This window comes from Triturus cristatus, chromosome 2_1 (assembly GCF_964204655.1).
Source record: "Triturus cristatus chromosome 2_1, aTriCri1.1, whole genome shotgun sequence".
In the NCBI taxonomy this organism is placed as follows: domain Eukaryota; kingdom Metazoa; phylum Chordata; class Amphibia; order Caudata; family Salamandridae; genus Triturus; species Triturus cristatus.
The window spans coordinates 194,775,114-194,794,629 of record NC_140581.1 but is presented as its reverse complement, the minus strand read 5'-3'; the positions used below and the strand labels follow the sequence as shown (position 1 = coordinate 194,794,629).

General features: G+C 44.4%; 1 protein-coding gene across 1 annotated transcript in view; it reads right to left on the bottom strand.

Annotated features, from left to right (window-relative positions):
- The window catches only part of MEX3C (mex-3 RNA binding family member C), a 52,289-nt gene extending 35,198 nt beyond the window's left edge, over nt 1-17,091 (bottom strand). The window contains exon 1 of the mRNA XM_085629843.1: nt 16,570-17,091. Within this exon, the coding sequence (XP_085485969.1) occupies nt 16,570-17,044 (475 nt within the window). The 5' untranslated portion in view covers nt 17,045-17,091. The remainder of the gene's footprint in view (nt 1-16,569) is intronic.
- Between the last annotated feature and the right edge of the window lie 2,425 nt (nt 17,092-19,516).

Genomic DNA, 19,516 nt, shown 5'->3' with positions numbered 1-19,516 from the left:
AATTCCTTTTCTGCTCCACCACGAATCAGGTGTTCAAACTACCAGGGACAACTAAATCTGGCTCCCCTGCAGATCCTTTTCCCACAAATACCATCGGTCTCGTCCCAGAAATGATAGGATCCCACTTTTTCAATTTAATGTTACAGACAGGAGGAGTCTTTCCAACGCATTGGAAAAAAGCCACCATTTTACCACTTTAAAAAAAAGGCAAAAATGTAGACCATTGGAGCAATCAGCCTATTGCACGCTTACCTCCATCAGCAAAGATCATCAAAAAAAATGAATCTCGAACAAACGTTTTTTAATAAAAAGAATTATTTCTTGACGACTCTCAATATGGCTCTCATTAATGCAACAGAGAAAATCAGATGCACAGTGAACAGAGGCGGTAAGGCCCACTGATCCTGTTGGACTGCTCAGCGGCATTCAACACGGTCGAACACCACCTGCTGATCAGCTGTCTTCAGGATTTGGGGGTTGAATGCTCTGCTCGATCCCTTCTCAAATCCTTATTAGCAGATCAAGAGCAATGAGTGTAAATCGGCAACTCAGTATCCACTCCTTTTCAGCTTCCTTAAGTGATGCTCCAGGGCTCCTCCCTTAGCCCTTCTCTTTTCAAATTGTATGCCACTCATCAAATCCTTTGGGTGTGCCATAGTGTCATACGCTGATGACACCCAGACTATTGCGGCAATACCAAGCAATATTCAGGACACTGCATCTAGGTTTCGCAAGTGCATGCAACAGATCAGCACATGGATGATGGAAAGCTGTCTGAGGTTAAACTCTGGAAAGACCGAGGTCCTGCTTTTCGGATCCAAACGTTTCTTTTACTAGCGGCTCCAAGAACTGGGAAACCTGCACAACCCAGCCGTAAAAGCCAAAAACTTAAGGGTAATTTTCGATACTAAGCTCTGTTTTAGATATCACATCAATGCGATTTCCTCCTCCATCTTTCTCATTTTTAAAATTGTTAAAAAAACTGCCCATTTATTTTGGAGTCCCTTCAGAAAACGGTTGGGTCTGCGCTCATTCTGCCCAGGCTTGACTACTGCAACGCCCTTTTTGTCAGACTTCAGAAGAAGCTGTTGGCCAGACTTCAGGTTCTTCAAAATGTGGTTGCCCGACTATATTATTAACAAGCATTTGCAATGCAGTAGGTCTCGCATTTACATGAGTTTAAGCTATTGGCATTGTAAATGACAATGCCTTTTATTTTATGCTTTAAAAACTAAAACATAAATATAAGGCATTGTCATTTACAATGCCAATAGCTCAAACTCACGTAAATGCGAGACCTATTGCATTGCAAATGCTTGTTTTTATTATCATTGTATTTAGTCCTTGCCTCTGCTGGCATTTGGTGACGTCTCCTCAGGGAATAGAGACAGGCTGCTGTCTTGGGAGAAAATGGCAAACGGAAATTAAATGCGTGTTGCCAGCATTGTATGAACCCCGAATTAGATTTGTTTTACACTGTGCAAGATAAAGTAAATGATTACATTTTAGTACGGTAAACAGAACACATAAAGGACCAAAAAGATATAAATATATTGAAATGCACCCGTGATCGTTAAGCAACCATATGTAAGTGCCCAAATTTCAAAAGTATCCGTTTGTTGTTCTCCTTGAATCGAAAAGGAGGCATGTGGGCAAGTGTTACAATGTGGCTGCCTGATTCCCGTGGAGAGATGCTATCGTGGGTTTCCCAAGTAAGCGGCGTCTCGCCAGTGAATGGGCTGTAAACGGGGTGAAGTGCTATCGACGAGCATATGTTCAAGTGGCGCCAGCAGTAAATTACTGTCTGAAATGTTCAGGGGGTGTAGCTTGGTTGGTAAGGTGGGGTGGGGGAGTTTCAGATTCTACAACAATTTAATGCTAAAATACATTATATCGCAAGAAGGGTGGGTGAGAGGGGCTGTGAAAAGGGAGAGGAATGCGATTTTCGGGGTACTAATGGAAAGACATCACAATACTTTGTAAAGTATCGAACATTTTTCAAGACTTTCAAAACAGAGAGATGGAGAGTGTGTAAGCGTTTTTGTCTGTGTGTATGTAAAGTCCTGGTGAAATACGACAGACACCTCACCAAACCAGACTGGAAGAGCCTGTACCCAATTATTTACTTGAGAATATATTTATTAGGGGGGGGGGGGGGGGGTGTAACACCCAAAACATGCCCCCTGAAGCTACGCCTCTGGGTAATTGTTTGAAGAAGAATTTGTGTTAAATCCGCATAACAGACATGGGGTTCAGTGTAATAAATCTGATGAGCTAAGACAAAGTGATGACATTAAAAAACCAAGCATTTGCAATGCATTAGGTCTCGCTTTTACGCGAGTTTGAGCTATTGACATTGCAAATAACAATGCCTATTGGCATTGTCATTTACAATGCCAATAGCTTTAACTCGTGCAACTGCGAGACCTATTGCATTGCAAATGCTTGTTTAAAGCTGCAAGAGCAAATGCAGTAGCAAGCTGGTTGAAGTGCACTCAGCTAAACTCACGAGGGAATGACTGACCGTGGTAGGGTATGTGCGTGTGTGAAAGTAATCGCGATCACATCAAAGCGGCCGTGCGGCCCGCGAAAGTGAAAGCAAACGAGTGCTTTCAGGCCTCCAAATGGTGCGCGCGCCCGGCTGACGCACATGCACTGTATTTGGAGGCCTGAAGTTTAAGCATTGAATGTATTGTGGGTCTGCAGTCTAGTAATGATTTTAAATAATTTTATACAATAGCGATGGCATTAAAGAGAAAAAAGCATACATCAAAAGGATATCGAGTTCACAAGCAAATAAGCACAAGTTACTAAATTCACGAGTTATGGAAATGAGTCGTGAATCATTTGTCAAGTTCTGTGTTTAATAAAAGTTATATTCCACTCAAAACGTGTTCCTCAGTTGCCCATTTGCATAGCTTGAATTTATTTTTGGAATGAGAATCGAAAGCAACATGCTTTTTGTCCTGAATTGTGACACAAGAAGAAGGGTGCAGTGTAACAAAAAGTGATTGCGGGAAATTTAAAAAGTGAAGATAATTCACAGCACAACTCTTACATACTCCAATAAAACAATTCTAGTAGAACCTTCATTTCACAATGCAGAGCACAGTCAACATGATTATTTAAAGCTGCAAGAGCAAATGCATTAGCAAGCTGGTTGAAGTGCACTCTGCTAAACTCACGAGGGAATGACTGACCGTGGTAGGGTATGTGCGTGTGTGAAAGTAATCGCGATCACATCAAAGCGGCCGTGCGGCCCGCGAAAGTGAAAGCAAACGAGTGCTTTCAGGCATCCAAATGGTGCCGCGCCCGGCCGACGCACATGCACTGTATTTGGAGGCCTGAAAGCACTCGTTTGCACTTCCAGATCCCCATTTACAAAAGCTCTCGCGAGAGCAGCGCTAAAGCGCTGTCTCAGGCGAGACCTAAAAATTCCCAGGTGGCGGTCCGCTAGATCAGTGCTTGCTAACCTTCACTGACTTCCTATGCAGGCAGGGATCAATTTCAAAGCCCTCTGTATTGCCTTTAGGACCCTACACGGGGCTGGTCCAGAGTATTTTAAACAGGTTCTCCTGGTACACTTCTCAAAGAGAGCTTCGATCCTCCACTGCCAACCTAGTTGAAGTCCCAAAGCTCAAGAGCTGGGGTGGTAGGAGCTCCGTCTCCACCACGTTCAAACTAAGGAACTCTCCGCCTCCTCACAAAGTCGGCTTCTGATCTGCTAGTTTTTAGAAATGAGCTCAAAACATGGGGTTTTTATTCAATAACATACGGTAGCTCAGTTCCCGATGCATTTTTGTGGTTATTTTGTTCTCCTTTGCAGGGTTATTACTTTGTCAGAGTGGGCAGTGCCTAGATGCCTCCTGGCATTAGTTGCGCTCTACAAATACAATATCACATCATGACATGGAACAACTTATATCACCTGACTACAGGTAATCAACTTTTAGCCTCTCTTTTTACTTCTTCAGATTGTATCCCAACTCAATATTAAATAAGCCCTCAGGGATGTGAAATTCCTATAGCCCGACGCCCGGGACAAATTGTTTGGGGTCAAGGGCAACAAGTTTTCATGTGTATTTTGTCCTTGGGACAAGAAGGCCCAACCCCCTACAGCACAAACCCTTTGGCTGCCAGTTTACAGTAACACATTATGGATGCGAGTAAGGCATTGCCTGTAGTTAAGGCAATATTTGTCTCCATGTTTTAATGATGTTAAAACATGTATTTATGGTTCATGAATGCAAAGCCTTTATTCTTAGGGTGAGCACTAAGTAAAAGTTGTAGGCTCACACTGCACTACCAACAGTGGTTCCAGTATAAAAATGTGTACACACGTTTTCAATGTTTATTAATATGAGGCTATTTATAATGCTCACCAGAAGGTGACATGCTTCATCATTTGGGCTTTCTCCTCTCAGTGGGAAAACCTAGTCCCACTGAGGGCTACAACCACCGCACTGAGAGGTGGGAGCTCAGGGATGTTTTGTATGGAGAATTAGGATACTCAGATCCCAAAGACGAGCACTTGTGTGATGTGAGGGCGCAGCGCAAAAAAATAGAGGGATGTGTGAATGTGATCTAAAACTGGCCAGTGCTAGTTAAAAAAATGATTATTATTGGCTCATTAGCCCTGCCAAGTATAAAAAACAGTGCAAAGCAGTAACTATTGAAAACTGCTTGGTGACATGTTTCAGCCAATAACCATCTCGAGAGTATGTATGGCTTTCATCAGGACCAAAACAAAGCTGCTGCTAGGAAGTGTTACACACGTGCAAATAAAGTTTGAAAAAAGACCTTTGTCACCAAGCAGTTTTCAATAGTTACTGCTTTGCACTGTTTTTTATTCCTGGCAGGGCTAATGAGCCAATAAAAATCATTTTTTCACTTGCACTAGCCAGTTTTAGATCACATTCACACATCCCTCTATTTTTTTGCGCTGCGCCCTCACATCACACAAGTGCTCGTCTTTGGGATCCGAGTATCCTAATTCTCCATACAAAACATCCCTGAGCTCCCACCTCTCAGTGTGGTGGTTGTAGCCCTCAGTGGGACTAGATTTTCCCACTGAGAGGAGAAAGCCCAAATGATGAAGCATGTCACCTTCTGGTGAGTGAGGGCATTCATCCTGAAAGGGATCCTTTTCCTTATTAGGGCACTGTCACTCTAGACACAGTTTGATCATAGTATTCTTCTTTCCTAAGCTCATGTTTTAAAGTTGCCCAGACCCGAGAGGTTATTTGTGTGTTTTGTGATTACTTATTGGGGTAAAAACCTCTTGCAGGTCTCTAAAACTCGTTCCCTTGGACCCCCTTTTCCCTTTTTGTGTGTTATCTATTTATAATGCTCCCAGAATGCTCTCTGATTAGAGGCAAATATTTGCAAGCGCTTGAAAGCAAGATTGATTCTTTGCTTTAAAAAAAAAATTCACATAAAAATGCAAAAACATTTCGCTAAACTACTGTAAAATTTGAGGTACCATTTCTTTGCAGCATCATTTAGTAAAATGTGTTGATGTATGCTAGTTTTTCCAAAAAATATTCATCATGGAAAATCAGTGTAACCAGTTTTAATAAGGTTATGGGAGACATAAAAATAAACAAGCATTGGTAAAGCCAGTAGGTCTGAAATTGTTGGCCAGCCTTTAGGTTTTTTCAATACGTGACTTGTTTTGGCATGGTTTTTGTAAAACCTTATTGGTGTGGGAGCTGTCAGGCTCTCACCATTATAACAAACATTGGCAGAAGCAAAAATAGTTTTTGGTCTCAAATAGCATACATTGCCACAGTAGTTCCTGGCACTGAACAAAACGACAGTGTGTTGATATGCTCCTTGTGAAAGAACAGAATGTCATCACTCACAGTGAATCTAGCAGAGAGAGAATTTTAGTAAACACAAAAGGCCATTGTTAACACCAGACCTAATTAGGGCCCAATTATTAAATAAAGTCTCTAAAGAGCACCCAGTGAAGATATGAGGCTTTCATGAATTCACAAGACTTTAGACAAGTAGGCCAAGAATTAGTACTCCTAGAAAATATTTGTGAACTGCATTTTAGCATGAGCAGCATGCATGTGTAGATTTGCTCATGCAAAAATCTGAGTGTTTGCAAGTTCACTTTCCCTCCTCCCACCTTTTTTCCCCAAGCCTGGAAGACGTTCTATGTCCACTGTCAGGAGTATATTTCGAACCTTTCTACGTATGAGAAAAGATTAGAGAAGAGTTGGTGAAAACCCTTAAAAGACGCAAGTTAGTAGCTTTGCACAGACACAAAAGGGCATTCCAACTCTGGAACTATTGCTTTCCATTACCTTCAGCTCCAGTATGCAAATCTGCGGAAACGTGGCAACAGAAGGGACTTGCTAGTATTCAAACCCTACTATGGAAGGTGCCCTGGCATAATCAAGAGAGGCTACTTCAGAGCTCTTCTATAATGAGATTGCTGCCATAATTTGTCGCCACATTACATGGCACAAAAGGGACAAGAGGGTTTTGTTACGGGACAAGTAGATTTATGAAGCAACCTGCCCCATGTACAAGTAGATATTTTATTAAATTCCACACCCCTGGGCCCTTTATGAAGATAGCTAGTTTTATAGTTAATGATTCTTCTCTCTATAGCCTTTCTTTTTGAATAACGCTCTACAACATACCATGCCCTGAATGCCTCTGTGCCTATGAGTTTAGCCATCCTTAAGTTACTAGCCAACGACAGGGAGGGTCACATTCAGTGACCTGTGTAATCGATAATCATTTGGCAGGTTGTTTGCTACTCCTTGCCTTTGGAAATGTTGTGATGTGAGCTGTCAGTACATAGGACACATTGCAAAAATACTAACAGGTCGTAAAATGTTAATATGCAATTAAGAGAGGGCGTCACTTCTGAGATTTGCAAAGAGATTTAGCAATAGTTTGTGACTGCAGCCGCATTTGAAAACCACTGATAAGCGTCCAGCTCCTCATAGAAGGTCAAAACTGGTTTGCAAAGTGAAAGTTGTCCAACTGGGCAGCTTTTCATTAGGGAGTAGTTTCAGGTAACCTTGGGATGAGAAGTAGTGGTCCAGGGGTACATTGTCTCCTCCTTCAAAGTCTTCTCAAACAGGAAAAAAGCACACACAATGGTTCCTTTAAAGAACATGGTCTGCTTAAAAAACCAGCATTGGTAATGCATTGGTTTTGCCTATGCAATGTATAAACAGCTGTTTTCATCAATCATCGTCTGGCAGAAGGAAAGGGCTCCCTGAAAGATAACACGGGAGTGGAGAGGATGTGGCGCAGCAGCCAAAGCTAGTGACTCGCAAGCTGGGGATCCCGGTTGAGTTTCGGCTGCGCCGCATAACATCCTGTGATTAGAATGCAAACCACGCAATCTCTCCGGGTGATAAATTGTTATATAAATATGCTGCAAGAGTAAAAGGCAAAACTTTATAAAAATACAGTTCCAAAGCAGATGTTAACTGTATTTCGGCAGCGGGAAACTAATAAGAGAAGCAGAAGAGGAACAACCATTGGTAAATGTTGGAAAATTACTACAGCCAATCGAAATGGAGGAAAGGTAAGATGTACGCACAGGAACCAATAGGAAGCCAGGAAAGAGATGAGGAGGGATGTAAGTACCTTTTTAAGTTTATATTAAAAACAATAGATTTCTCAAGCACAGTGCAAATGCTGTGCAGGCGAAACCTAAAAACCTGTATGAGAAAGCAGACACAGGGCTAAAGGTCTTCTGCCATCTGCAGATTATCATTCTGTTGTATGTAGGCAATCACATGAGGTCGTTTATATTAAGTAGGTCATTCTGCAACCCATGGCAAATGTGATTTTTGTGATGCGACATATCAGTACATATGCCAGATGGCAAAATAAGAGACAGGTTGCAAAAAGTTGGTGCACAATCTGTACCAACTATAGCAACCTGTTAGTATATCGTATTATTTTTATAGCACCAAGACCCGTGTCTATGAGGTTATTATTTTTCGTCAGAATTGCTAGATAACAGCGCTATTGAATGTGCTATACAAATTCCCTGCCATTCATAGGATACCTCGTAATGTATCCTTTCCTATCACATAACTCAGTCAATGCGGCTGGATAATTTGGTCCTGCACAGTTGCATTATTCCAGTGTCTGTGGGTATTATGTGACTTATTGGAAACAGTCTGAGAAGCAAAAAAAACAAAAAAAAACACAGAAGGACAGTCAGTGGTTATGGCACCAAAAGAGAGCAGACTAGGAAAGTGAAGATTATAGTTATCCGACAACTCAGCATTGAAGGGGACAAAATAGGGAATCAACCGTGGAAATTGCAAATTATTTTACCTCATGGCTAAAGAAGAATCCTTGTTTTTGTGCACACATGGAAGCTAACAATTTGTAATACATCATTCCATTGTTTTAGGACTATACTGCTATAATGTATGCGTCTATGAAAATCTTGCACTTTTCAACACACAAGGCAGACTAGCCTTGATTCCGGCTACCATGTTATCAAGATTCGAGTACTGCAATTTACTGTACAATGGATGCCCTGTTTGCGCCGTTGCTTGCAGAAGGTGCAGAACAACAATGTTACAGCAACAGGCTTAACAGCGAAAAGGAAGGAGGGCTTGGGTACTTTTCTCAAAGGTAAGGAGATGCAGATTTACCATGAAGTAAGTTTTTTGCTCATAAATGTGAAATAACTTTGCAGTTGGTACATCTTTTACTGTGGAGAGTTCAGCACCGGCTTTACCCTGGTGGTAACGTGACACCGTGTTCTATGCTTTAATGCAGAAATACACATTTGTAATGTGTTAATTTATCAGTGAAAATCCATAAAATACATAGACATGTGTGGCAACACGATTACTGTAAGCTTCTCCAATTAGCACAGGTCCCTAATTGAGGAGGCATGTCATAAAATGAATCAGACTATTAACTGTGTAAGGATTCAAGGAGGACAAAAACGTGATCGCATGTCCTCAGCTGGGTATCACGTCACTGCCAATGATGTCGCTAAATCATGTTTATACCGAATGTCTGTCCAGATCCGCAGCAGTGGCTTGTACCCATAAATGCCAACCAAAGAAAGAACACAAATGTTGGACAATGCAAGGCAAGTTCACTTCAATGGTGCATTTAATATCATTTTGGCCTGCACTGCACCCCAGAGTCATTTAAATAATAGTAGTATGGTAAACACTAGTACCCCCCTCCCCCCCCTTCACAAAACCTCCCCCGCTAAGAAGTGCTGCCACCAAAGACAATATGGCATGTAAAGACATCTGTAGGGTTTCGGAAGAAGTCTCCAATACCACCTGCCACACAATAGATAAAAATGGTACAATTCCTAAGCCATCTAACAACAAATTGAGTCAAGCAGAGCAGCTTCCTATAATCAGACCCCATCAGTAATTGCATGGCAACGTCGATAAACATTTTGCAGGTTGCCAATATTCGATATTCATTCAAATGGAAGACGGAGTCAATATGCAATTGCAGTAAAATGCACTGTTTTCTTTAAATTAGCACCAGCTTTGTATTGAACCCAAGACAACATAGATCTTGAGATACCGAACTGCAGATAACCTATTTTGTGTAAAAGAAATCTACAGAGCCACCACACACATGATTCCATCTCTTCGTTCAGAATGGATTTCGCAACATCTCAGTTTGCCTCACGGGATGCCCTTTCTCAAAATTATTATGTTCTATTTTTTCCTGACTTTCTAATGACCTCTTACAAAGAGGGAAAAAAAAAAAAAAAGTTATATGTCTCCCCTCCATTTCCATCCTGGTGCACGATCCTATACCAGTAATCAACTTCTGTACTCCCGATTCCCTCTTCCCCTCAATAGCTTTTCCCACAACACATTTCCATAACTCTACATCGACGTCCCCTGCCTCTTGACGATTTAATCATGTGGCGCTGGGGAGACGGATTACCCTTACATGGGGCATTTATACCTAGGGCTTTTACGTACTGAGGAAATCATCACTGTCAGGCTTGCATAGGTGGCTACTAATATAATCTTGTGAAATGTGGTCATTAGCAGCTTGACATGTTTTTCAATTGACACAAGTAGATCTTAATACAGAAAGTGACCCCTGCTCTTAAGAGAAACGAGAAAATGCCCAACATTTGGCAAATTTTGGGGGTTTTTATGAAAAAACTGTGATAAGTGCTGTGTAAAAAAGTGTATTTTAGTTTTTTCATGGCTTCAACAAAAGGTTTGCTGTGCTAAGATAGCACTCCTTCCGGCTCTCTAGGACAGAAAGTTTGGGGGGGGGAAATCCAGGACAGTTTTACATGTGGTTTTCGGTTTCTTATTTTTGCAGCTTATATTACATACGTGCAGTTTGTGAGTAACGGGTGTGAAACCAAATGAACCCTGAAAGTTGTACATTTCTGAAAAGTAGATACATTTCTGATTTCAGAAATGTGTTATTGGTGTACATTGGTTATGGTTTTTCTACATAAAAAAGTTGCCCAAATCAAAAAGTAAGAAGGGAAAAAAATACATAGGTGATCTTTTAAGTTGTAATTTCTTTGCCCCCTTACCAAATTTCGAAAGTAATTCTGTTCCGTCTAAGAAACCCCTCCAGTCGCAGAGGTACGGTGTTTGCTGGCTGTCCAAAAAACATGCGACACCAAGAGCCATCAACCGGGCTAAAACTTACGATTTTGAATTATGTACCAACCGTGCATCAATTAATAAGATAATATCTATTGAAAGACAAATAAGTATGAAGAAAAGCGATGCGTTTCAGAAAAGAGCCCAAGAATCTGAGTTTAAGACAAATGACCATTAAGCTTGAATGTTACCCAAAAGATGTACCCAAGGGATTCAGAAGGCGACTGCAAAAGCTGTTCTATATATCATACCAACTTGCATTTAGATGCCATAAATGAAAAGAAATAGGATTTATATGGTCTACATTCCCTGTTCCCACACTTATCCTGATAGCAAGCATTAGCAAAGACAATCGGTCTTGTCTTCATAATGTGAGAGCCAAGCTGTTGGCTTTGACAGTGTTTGTATTTAAAGTATTGTTTTACAAAAGTAAAAGAAATCAAACGCAGCAAAATACTGGAAGAGGAGCAAACACTTTTTTGATGGTACTTCAAATCTGTACATGGAGTGAATTGTTTTTAATCTGAGGAAACGGCATGGTTTTTCTTCCAAATACTTTTCACTCAGGAAACTGAACAGAATTTAAACAAGCATTTGCAATGCAATAGGTCTCACACTATTAAAGTCTGAGCTATTGGCATTGCTATTAATAATGCAACACAAATAGCTCAAACATTCAGTAATGCGGGACCTATTGCATTGCAAATGCTTGTTTTCTTAAGACATGGTACGGGGCAGAGTCAGAAAGGGGGTAACAAAAACAAGCAACAACATCCTTCCAAACACTGCAGTTTGTTATTACAGTCTGGCTCTAAGGAAACATCTGAGATGTACCGAGGAAAAAGCCCTGAGCTGAATAAAAACATTGACACCTAGACGAGGTTTGTCCACTTATTGTCCGGGTGGAGGGCTCCGATCACCGCCCAAACCTGCCGCGAAGGCGACTTCTACGAGCCGCAGGCTCTCCGAGGGTGAAACATGTCAAATTCCAAAACCCTGGCCCATGTGGATTCGGAAACACTAGCCCATGTGGTCACAATAGACAACCTATCCGAGGGTAACACAGGCAGAATAGGAGACTGTGAGAACGAGTCAATTGGTGAACGAGTAGATGCATGCGCAGGTCACGTACGTACGAATGAATTAAAAAAATGAATGACTGGGCACAAGGCTAAAGTATTAGTTAATGAGTACTGGCAGAGCGCAGGCACCTCTCACGAGTAGATGACACCACCCTACAACATCCTGGCCTCCCTCAGTCTTAAGCATTCATCCAGCCACACTGTCACTTGTTTTTCACTCATTCATGCACTCTCATTCATCCATTTGTGCATACATCATTCATCCATACATTCCCTTTTTCGTGCATTAATTCACACACGCACCCTACGACTCACCCATTCATTCTGCTTTGAACTGGGTCAATAACCCATTTGCCCGTGCACTTCCTTATACTTGCATTGGATTGCCCCCTGATACGCTCTCGCCTTCACCCAGGCACCTATAGACACAACTACTCATACAAAATCATATTTTTAAAAAAGATGACTTATTGGCTTTTCTAGCGCTCGTTCTGGTCGAAATAACAATCGATGCGGCTCTTCTCAACCTGGTCGCAGATTCAAGGCACATGGACTGCAAACAATAGTCAGCGCTGTTCTTTTGAAATGAAAGCTTTGGGGTTGTCGCGTGGTCAGCGCTCCGACTCCCATTGGTTGCTGGCCTCTTGGAAAGTCTGCCATAGCACAGTGGACTAGCCTAGCCTACTTGCCATGTTCACTGTGCGAGGATACCTCCAGCTGATGTTTACAATCACACATTTACAAAGGTAGCGAGAGCTGGAAAATGTAGGAGTGCCATCGAAATAAAGTCCTATGTGTTCCCTCGTAAACTGCATTCCCACATGAACACACGAAACGCATTCGCTGTGAATTCAATTGTGTACGTTCGAGGCTACCGCAGTACGGAGCAGAGGCGTCTTAACACAACATTCTCTGTCTACCAGGCAAAGAAGGGAGAAAAACCCAAGAAGGCTGGGGCTTAGAAATACAATGCGCTCGACCAAGGATGCTAGTTGAACACAACATGACCCTGGGCAGCTCACCGTTCCTAAAGAGTGGGCTGAATTCGCTTCTTCTTATATTGAAATTATTTTTCTCCAGAAAAATCTTATAAAAACATACACATGTTCACAATACATGTGGATAGTGAATAAAATCATAAAGATTGACTTTATAACAGTTTAAGCATTCCCAAAATCTGCCAGTGCAGACACTGCTACCAAGGCTACCACAGGCGCAAGAGTCTGGTAAGAACATAAATTACCGGGATCGTAATCCGGAATCCGAGCTTGGTAATCAGCTCCCACTCTCATCCCGACATCTAGAAAGACAAAAGCAAGGGGATGAGCCTGATGGGCATTCTTTTTCTCCCCCACACAGCCCTCCATGACCTCTCTTTCACAGCGTTCGAGGCTCCCACCGTGCTCGTCGTCGCTGCCGCTCTCGTCGCTCATGAGCCCGTTGGAGGGGCTTTTGGTGCCGTTGGGTCGGGTCCTCCCCAGGAACTCAATCCCCTTGTCCATCATGCCAGGCATGGTGGGGCTGCGGTGTGTTAGGTGTGAGTAAGGGGCAGCCCCGCGCCTGGCCGGCTCTGGGTCTCTGGGAGGTGGGGAAAGTTAAACATGGAGTCGCGGTGGTGCTGCTGCAGGAGGCGCTCGGTTACGCTCATAAACGACGCCCCTTTACGCACAGCAGGAACGTTAGAGCAGAGGCGGGTGGTGGCTGAGGTCCGTTTGCTTTCCGTTATGCTGTCTGAGGACAGTTACTGGGTGCCGCTTTTCAGTCCCTGGTTGTTCCTGTCCGTCGGTCTGTGCGCTGCTGTCGCTCATCGCAGGCAGCCGAGGAAAGGAGCTTTGGTCAGTACTGCAGGAAACACCGAGGTTTGTTAGCCGCTTTCTATCTCCTAGGAGGAATCCCACCCGCATGTGTGCTTGGACAGCAGCAGCCCTGCTCCAGGAGTGAGGGACACGGATGGGAGCGGTGGTGGGGGAAGCGGAGGGCACAGGGGTGTGGGGGTTTGGAGCAGGAGCACATAGTGGTTGCGCGGTGCCTAGGACGTGCGTGTTGAGAAACTGCATGCTGGCTTGCGAGGGAAGCGGGACAGGAGATGTGCACGCCGCGTGGCTGTAGGCGCGTACACCAACTCAAATCCGCCAAAAGCCTGCGCGTGCACATCTCCTGTCCCACTTCCGAGGCAAGTCAGCAACAATAGATCTCGCTTGCGAGCAGCGCTTCGCGCTGCGTTCGCAGGCGAGACCTAAAAATAACGACGCATCAGAATGTAAAAGGAGGCACTTGCCAAGACCTAATTTACTTTTCAGATTATTCAGCCTTGTGCTTTTCTGCAGTAGCCCAGGTAGAAGAGTTATAGGACCAGAAGAAATGTCATGATAAGTATACCTTCTCTCTCAGACAACAGCTGAGTGCAGTAAATGACCCCTCCGATTGTACCATAAAAACTTTGTGAGCCAAAGCTTGTGCTTTCATGCAATATGTGGAATGCAGGGGTTAAAACAAAAAAAAACCTTAAACTGCCTGCTCTTCCACCATACCGCAGCAAAAAAAAATCTGTTACTGTGCTCTTACAGACAGGCTGAGAGGAGTGGGGAGAAACACAGTGAAGGAGAAGAATGGATCTGTGTGGCAGTGAAGCAGTACACGAGGGAGAAAGCTAAAAAATCATGTGCACTCACATGGAGTGCCGAAAGAAAAAAAAAAAAATAGAAGAAGTTGCCCAAGCGTATAAAGGATCATTAAGAGGCTATATTACAAGGGTTGGTACAATCACAAGTAGAGAAAGGCAAACCATCGAATATGAAGAAAGGAAATGAGTTATAATAAAACCAACCAATGGTAAGAAATGCAAAGCTTGTAAGCCAATTTCAAGTACACAATAGGTTTTTCGCAACCAGACAGCGTAGTAGGCTCAACCAAAAAATGATAAACACCATTACGTACGCCTATCACCAGTCACAGAAGACCCAAATGTTAATCTTTTCAGGGAATGTTTCCGGCACTTCAGGCATTTCTAAAAGCTAGATAACGAATGGAGTCCAGGGTAGTGTGTCTTATTCAGCTACTGCAACCACAACTTTAGCAAAAATCGTAGACTTTCCGCACCTATCCAAGAGGGAAAGTTTCAAAATCTGCAGGAACCTCAAAAGTCCTACCACACAGCTTTTCTACACCTCCCCAGATAAGAACCGTATCCTCCACTTGTATGTGTGTGTGAGCATATAACAAGTGCAAATGCACCAATATGCAACACAGAGACAGTAAGTTTCTTCCTTGAAATTCCTATCTTTTTGGGGATGTGGGTAGCTGCAACATTTAGACCCACCTATCAACCTCAACCATTTGTGAAAGCTACCCTCAAGAGTCCGTACTGGTTGGGTGAAGAAAAGACACCTCTTGACATCAGCTTGATAGTCCTTAATATTTTAAGGCCATAAGTTCAATACATTAAACCCCATCCTTCAGCAGTCAGAGCTCCACTGCTACTTAGCTCCAACTTCCCGTTACTTCAAAACATAACATTCTTATCTGGGGCATCACATCTCTAACTGTTCCACAACTTACCACATAATAGCATACCACATGGGGCTTATGCATACTCCAAAATTGTCCATCCTAGATTGACCTGCAAATGTTACGCTTTGGCTAACATCACAGGATGTTAGCATGTTTCTGTGAGGGAAGGTTTTGGAATCTTCAGAGAATTACAAATGCCCAACCAACAAGCATTTCCACGCTTCTGAGAAAAATGGCACTGCATGTGTGTGAATAGGCATATCGCTCACAATGTGAACAGATCAAAATTTAGAACGTGAGAAGTCAATGTAGTGTGAATGTTGTCTTCACATGATTCCAGTTTTGATCCAATCCCATGGCACAAATGGAATACCCCACACCGCACATGGAGGAGGAAGCGTTTTTATTGAGAGAAGTCTGGGAACACAAGATGACAAGACTTTGGCTACTAAGAAGTGCCCCGCATGGATTCAGGATACACTTCCATTAGATCCCAATCACATTTCACTTTCGGTAACAAAATCTTAACTTATCCAAATGTTGAAAGCAACTTCAGGTCTCTAGACCCAATCATGTATTTATCCAGCGTTCTCATGTTTACTGTTTTCTCCTCCTACCCACTTTATGCAATTTCCCTTCTTTATATTTTTTTTTCGCCGTACACCATTTTATTTGCTCCATATTTACTCATGTTTGACACTCAAATTTTAGTACTCCGTCTCACCATCCTGTTAATTCAGATAATTAATTATTCTAGTGTTAACTCCCCAATTTTCTCCGTGTCCCGCCTACTCACCATCTTGTACTCTTTCTATATAACCTGCTCTTAATGAGCCAACTCTTGTGATACTGTCACTATTTTCAGTGAACACAATCCAGACTGTTCTAGGTCTCACCACTTCACTGATACTTCTTTACCCTGATGTCCACATTTGGAACTCCTTTAATCATCAAATATTCAATTAGTTATGTGCTCCTTGTACCTCAATCCAAAGCTCTCGATCCACTGTCACGTTTAACCCTAATATACAGTAGACCCTCTCTCAACTGCAGATCACCACACCTTCTCCCGATGAGAGCTTTCTATATAACTCCTTCCTTCGAAACTCAGACTTGCCACTCGTCAACATCTAGCACCTCGGCCTCTCCAACCTTTTGATCTTGAATCTCCTTTCTTTCACATCGTTTTACGAAATCTTACACCACCGCCTCTCCTGATCTCACCCACCCACTCGTCCTCCATCATTCCCACCCCTCCCAGTTTCCTCAAGCAACTCAACCCCTTGATCAGAAGCACACCCGTCAAAAAAAACAAAATTTTTGGCTGGATGTCCCACTTTTGTAACTCACAGCACACTCACCCTGGCGCCCCACGATCTCGGCGACATGCTCTGAGGTAGGCACAGGCACGAACTCGTTTGTGTTGACGCTCCGCCGGCTGCTGCGGATGAGCGCGGCCTGCTCCCCCCCGTAAGCCTGGGCCAGCGCTACGGCCATACCCCCGTGGCGCCCGTCCGGGTAAAACAGCTGGGCCTCGGGTTGGCCTAGGCTCTCCCCGGGAAGCAGCAGCAGCACCGGCCCGTCCTCATCTTCTTCCTCCCCAGACTCGGCTTCCTCCAGCGCCCGCGGTGCGTCCGGCTGACCGCAGCCACCCTCTTCCTCCAGGCCGAGTACAGCCAGGCGCTCCCGGAGCAGTGCCGCTTCCATATCTAGGCCGGGGCCCCCCTCCTCGGGCAGCAGCGGCCCGGCACCGCTCGGCATCCCAGCCGGGGCTACAGTGCGGCCTAGGGCTACCTCTCGGACGGAACCGGCGCTGCCAAGCCGAGAGGGGGACATGCACAACCACCGGGGGAAAGATGCCCGAAACAAGACAGACCCAGAAAAAGACGTGGATGTGTCCAAAAGATGCTAGAGCAATTGCTTTATTCGGACTGCTATAAAAAACGGGGAACACGTGTACATACTTAGAATATGCACACGTAAATCCATTTAGAAACGTTTTTTGAATTTAGAACCACGAATAGAAGCAGGATCATGATACTATTTAATGCAGTCACACAGAATCAATGAAAGAAGTATGTCAGAGTTTACAAGTTTCCGTGGCCCTTGCGCGAGTGACCCATCCAGTCTAGATTTTTACTTTGCATTGCGGTACTTGTAGTTCTTGTTTTATAATAGGTTGACCAGGCCTATGTAATGTTGTACGTAGCCCCCACATATAGAAGACACCAATGCAGGGATGTAAGAACAATCAGGTATTTATTTAGATGCACACATGTAAGAGTGCCGGGCAAACACTCCCTGCTCCGTGCCGCGGCTCCGCTCTATCGCGCGTTCCGGTGTTCGCGCATGCGCATAGCCTCACACGCGTTCTGCCCTCGCGCGCTGCGTAACTACGCAGCGTGCGAGAACTAGAACGCACACTACATATCTCCCTCCTATTCCATGGCCCTGATAACATGTAGTCCTCATAGTCTCTAAGGTACACTCCCTCCATCTAGTTCAAAGTCTTTGAAGCGGCTAGGCCTCACAATCTCTCTGCCAGCTCGGGTACGTCTTACCGGGGTGCCGGGATTACCAGGATCATTGCTTACAGCTGGGCTCCCCTCCATGCCTCGGGGGTCGCCCCGCCCTGTCCGGGCTGTGGCCTTCCTCCATCGGTAGCTCTTCCACTTCCATCGTCCCCTGGTCTCCCTGCTCCCCACTGTACTCTCTCTCTGGTGTTCCTCTTCTTTCCGGGAGTTGACTTCCTTCGCTGTCCTTAGGGTAGGTCTCATGGACTACTCTCTCGTTCTCCTCCTCTGGCCATTTTAAGATCTTGTTGCATTTCGCCATACGGTCGTGGGACCACACGTTTCCATCGCTGAGTAGGGCGGCTCTCTCATATACTTCCTCCACCTGTAGAGGGGGACTGTACTTGCTGTCTCCCTTCTTCCTTCGAACCGCTAACTTGACTCTCACCCACTCCCCTTTCTCCAGAGTGGCGCTTTTGACATTCCGTCTCTTGTTGTAGTACTCCGTGTACACTCTCTGGGCCTTCTCCAGGTTGTGTTGTACTACAGCTGGAGACCATTTGCTCGTTATTGTCTTTTCCCTCCACATGACGTTGTCCTTGGTGAAGGGGTGTCTTCCCATTAGGATTTGGAAGGGGCTGTACCCCGTCCCCGTGGGGGTGATGCGGTAGGCCCACACTGTTTTCTGTATCTCTTTCTCCCAGTCCTTCCCCATCGTGATAGCTGCTTGAATGGAACCCATTAGCACTCTATTGAAGCGCTCTACTTGTCCATTGCTCGACGGGTGGTACACCGCAGTGTGCAGCAATTTGATCCCGTTTCGCTCCGCATACTTGCTCCATTTTTCCGATCTAAATTGGGGTCCATTGTCACTCAGCAGCGTTCTGGGGATTCCTTCCCTTAGGAAGACCGAGGTGAGAAATTTTATCACCGTCTCTGCTTCCATTTGTTCCTGTATGTGTATTTCCGGCCACTTGGAATACTTGCCGACCAGGACACAGAGGTATTGGGGCGTTCCGTGGATGTCCAGCACCGGTCCCAGGATGTCCACCGCCACATCTTCCCACGGCCCACTTGGTACGGGGAATTTCCCCAGCGCCGGCCGTAGGGGAACCAGCGTCTTGTCTGCTCCTTGGCACTGGTTGCACTCTCTCACTTGCCTTTCCACCTGAGCATCCATTCCTGGCCACCAGTACATGTGCTTCGCCCTCGCCTTAGATTTTACTATTCCTAAGTGCCCTTCATGTAGCATTTCGATTAATCGGGGAACCACTGCTGCTGGAGGAACCACTTTGTCTCTCCTTTACAAGAATATTCCTTCGTTCCCCACCGATAACTCTTCACGTACTTCATAATATTTTCGGAGTGCCTCTCCTAGCCGTTTCTTCTCCAGCCATCCTCTTATTATGTGTTCCTTGACCTTGCAAATGTCCCCATCTTCTCCATACGCCTGTATCCAGTCTTGTTTGCTTATTACCCTTTCCGGATCATCCATTATTGCCACCATCTCGTCTTCCTCGGGGGTCATGTCCGGGGACCCCTCCATGGCTGCTGCTCGGCTAAGATAGTCTGCAACCTTGTTCCTCGTCCCCGGAATATATTCCACATCATATCTGTACTCTAACAGTTTAAGCGTCATTTTAGCTATGCGGGGTGTAGCGCCAGCATGCCCGCTTGAGGTGAGTACCTTGATTAAAGGCTTGTGGTCTGTCTTAAGCAGGAATCTTGTGCCCCATAGGAATTGGCGATATTTCCCCATCGCCCACACCACAGCTAGCATCTCTTTCTCAATCAC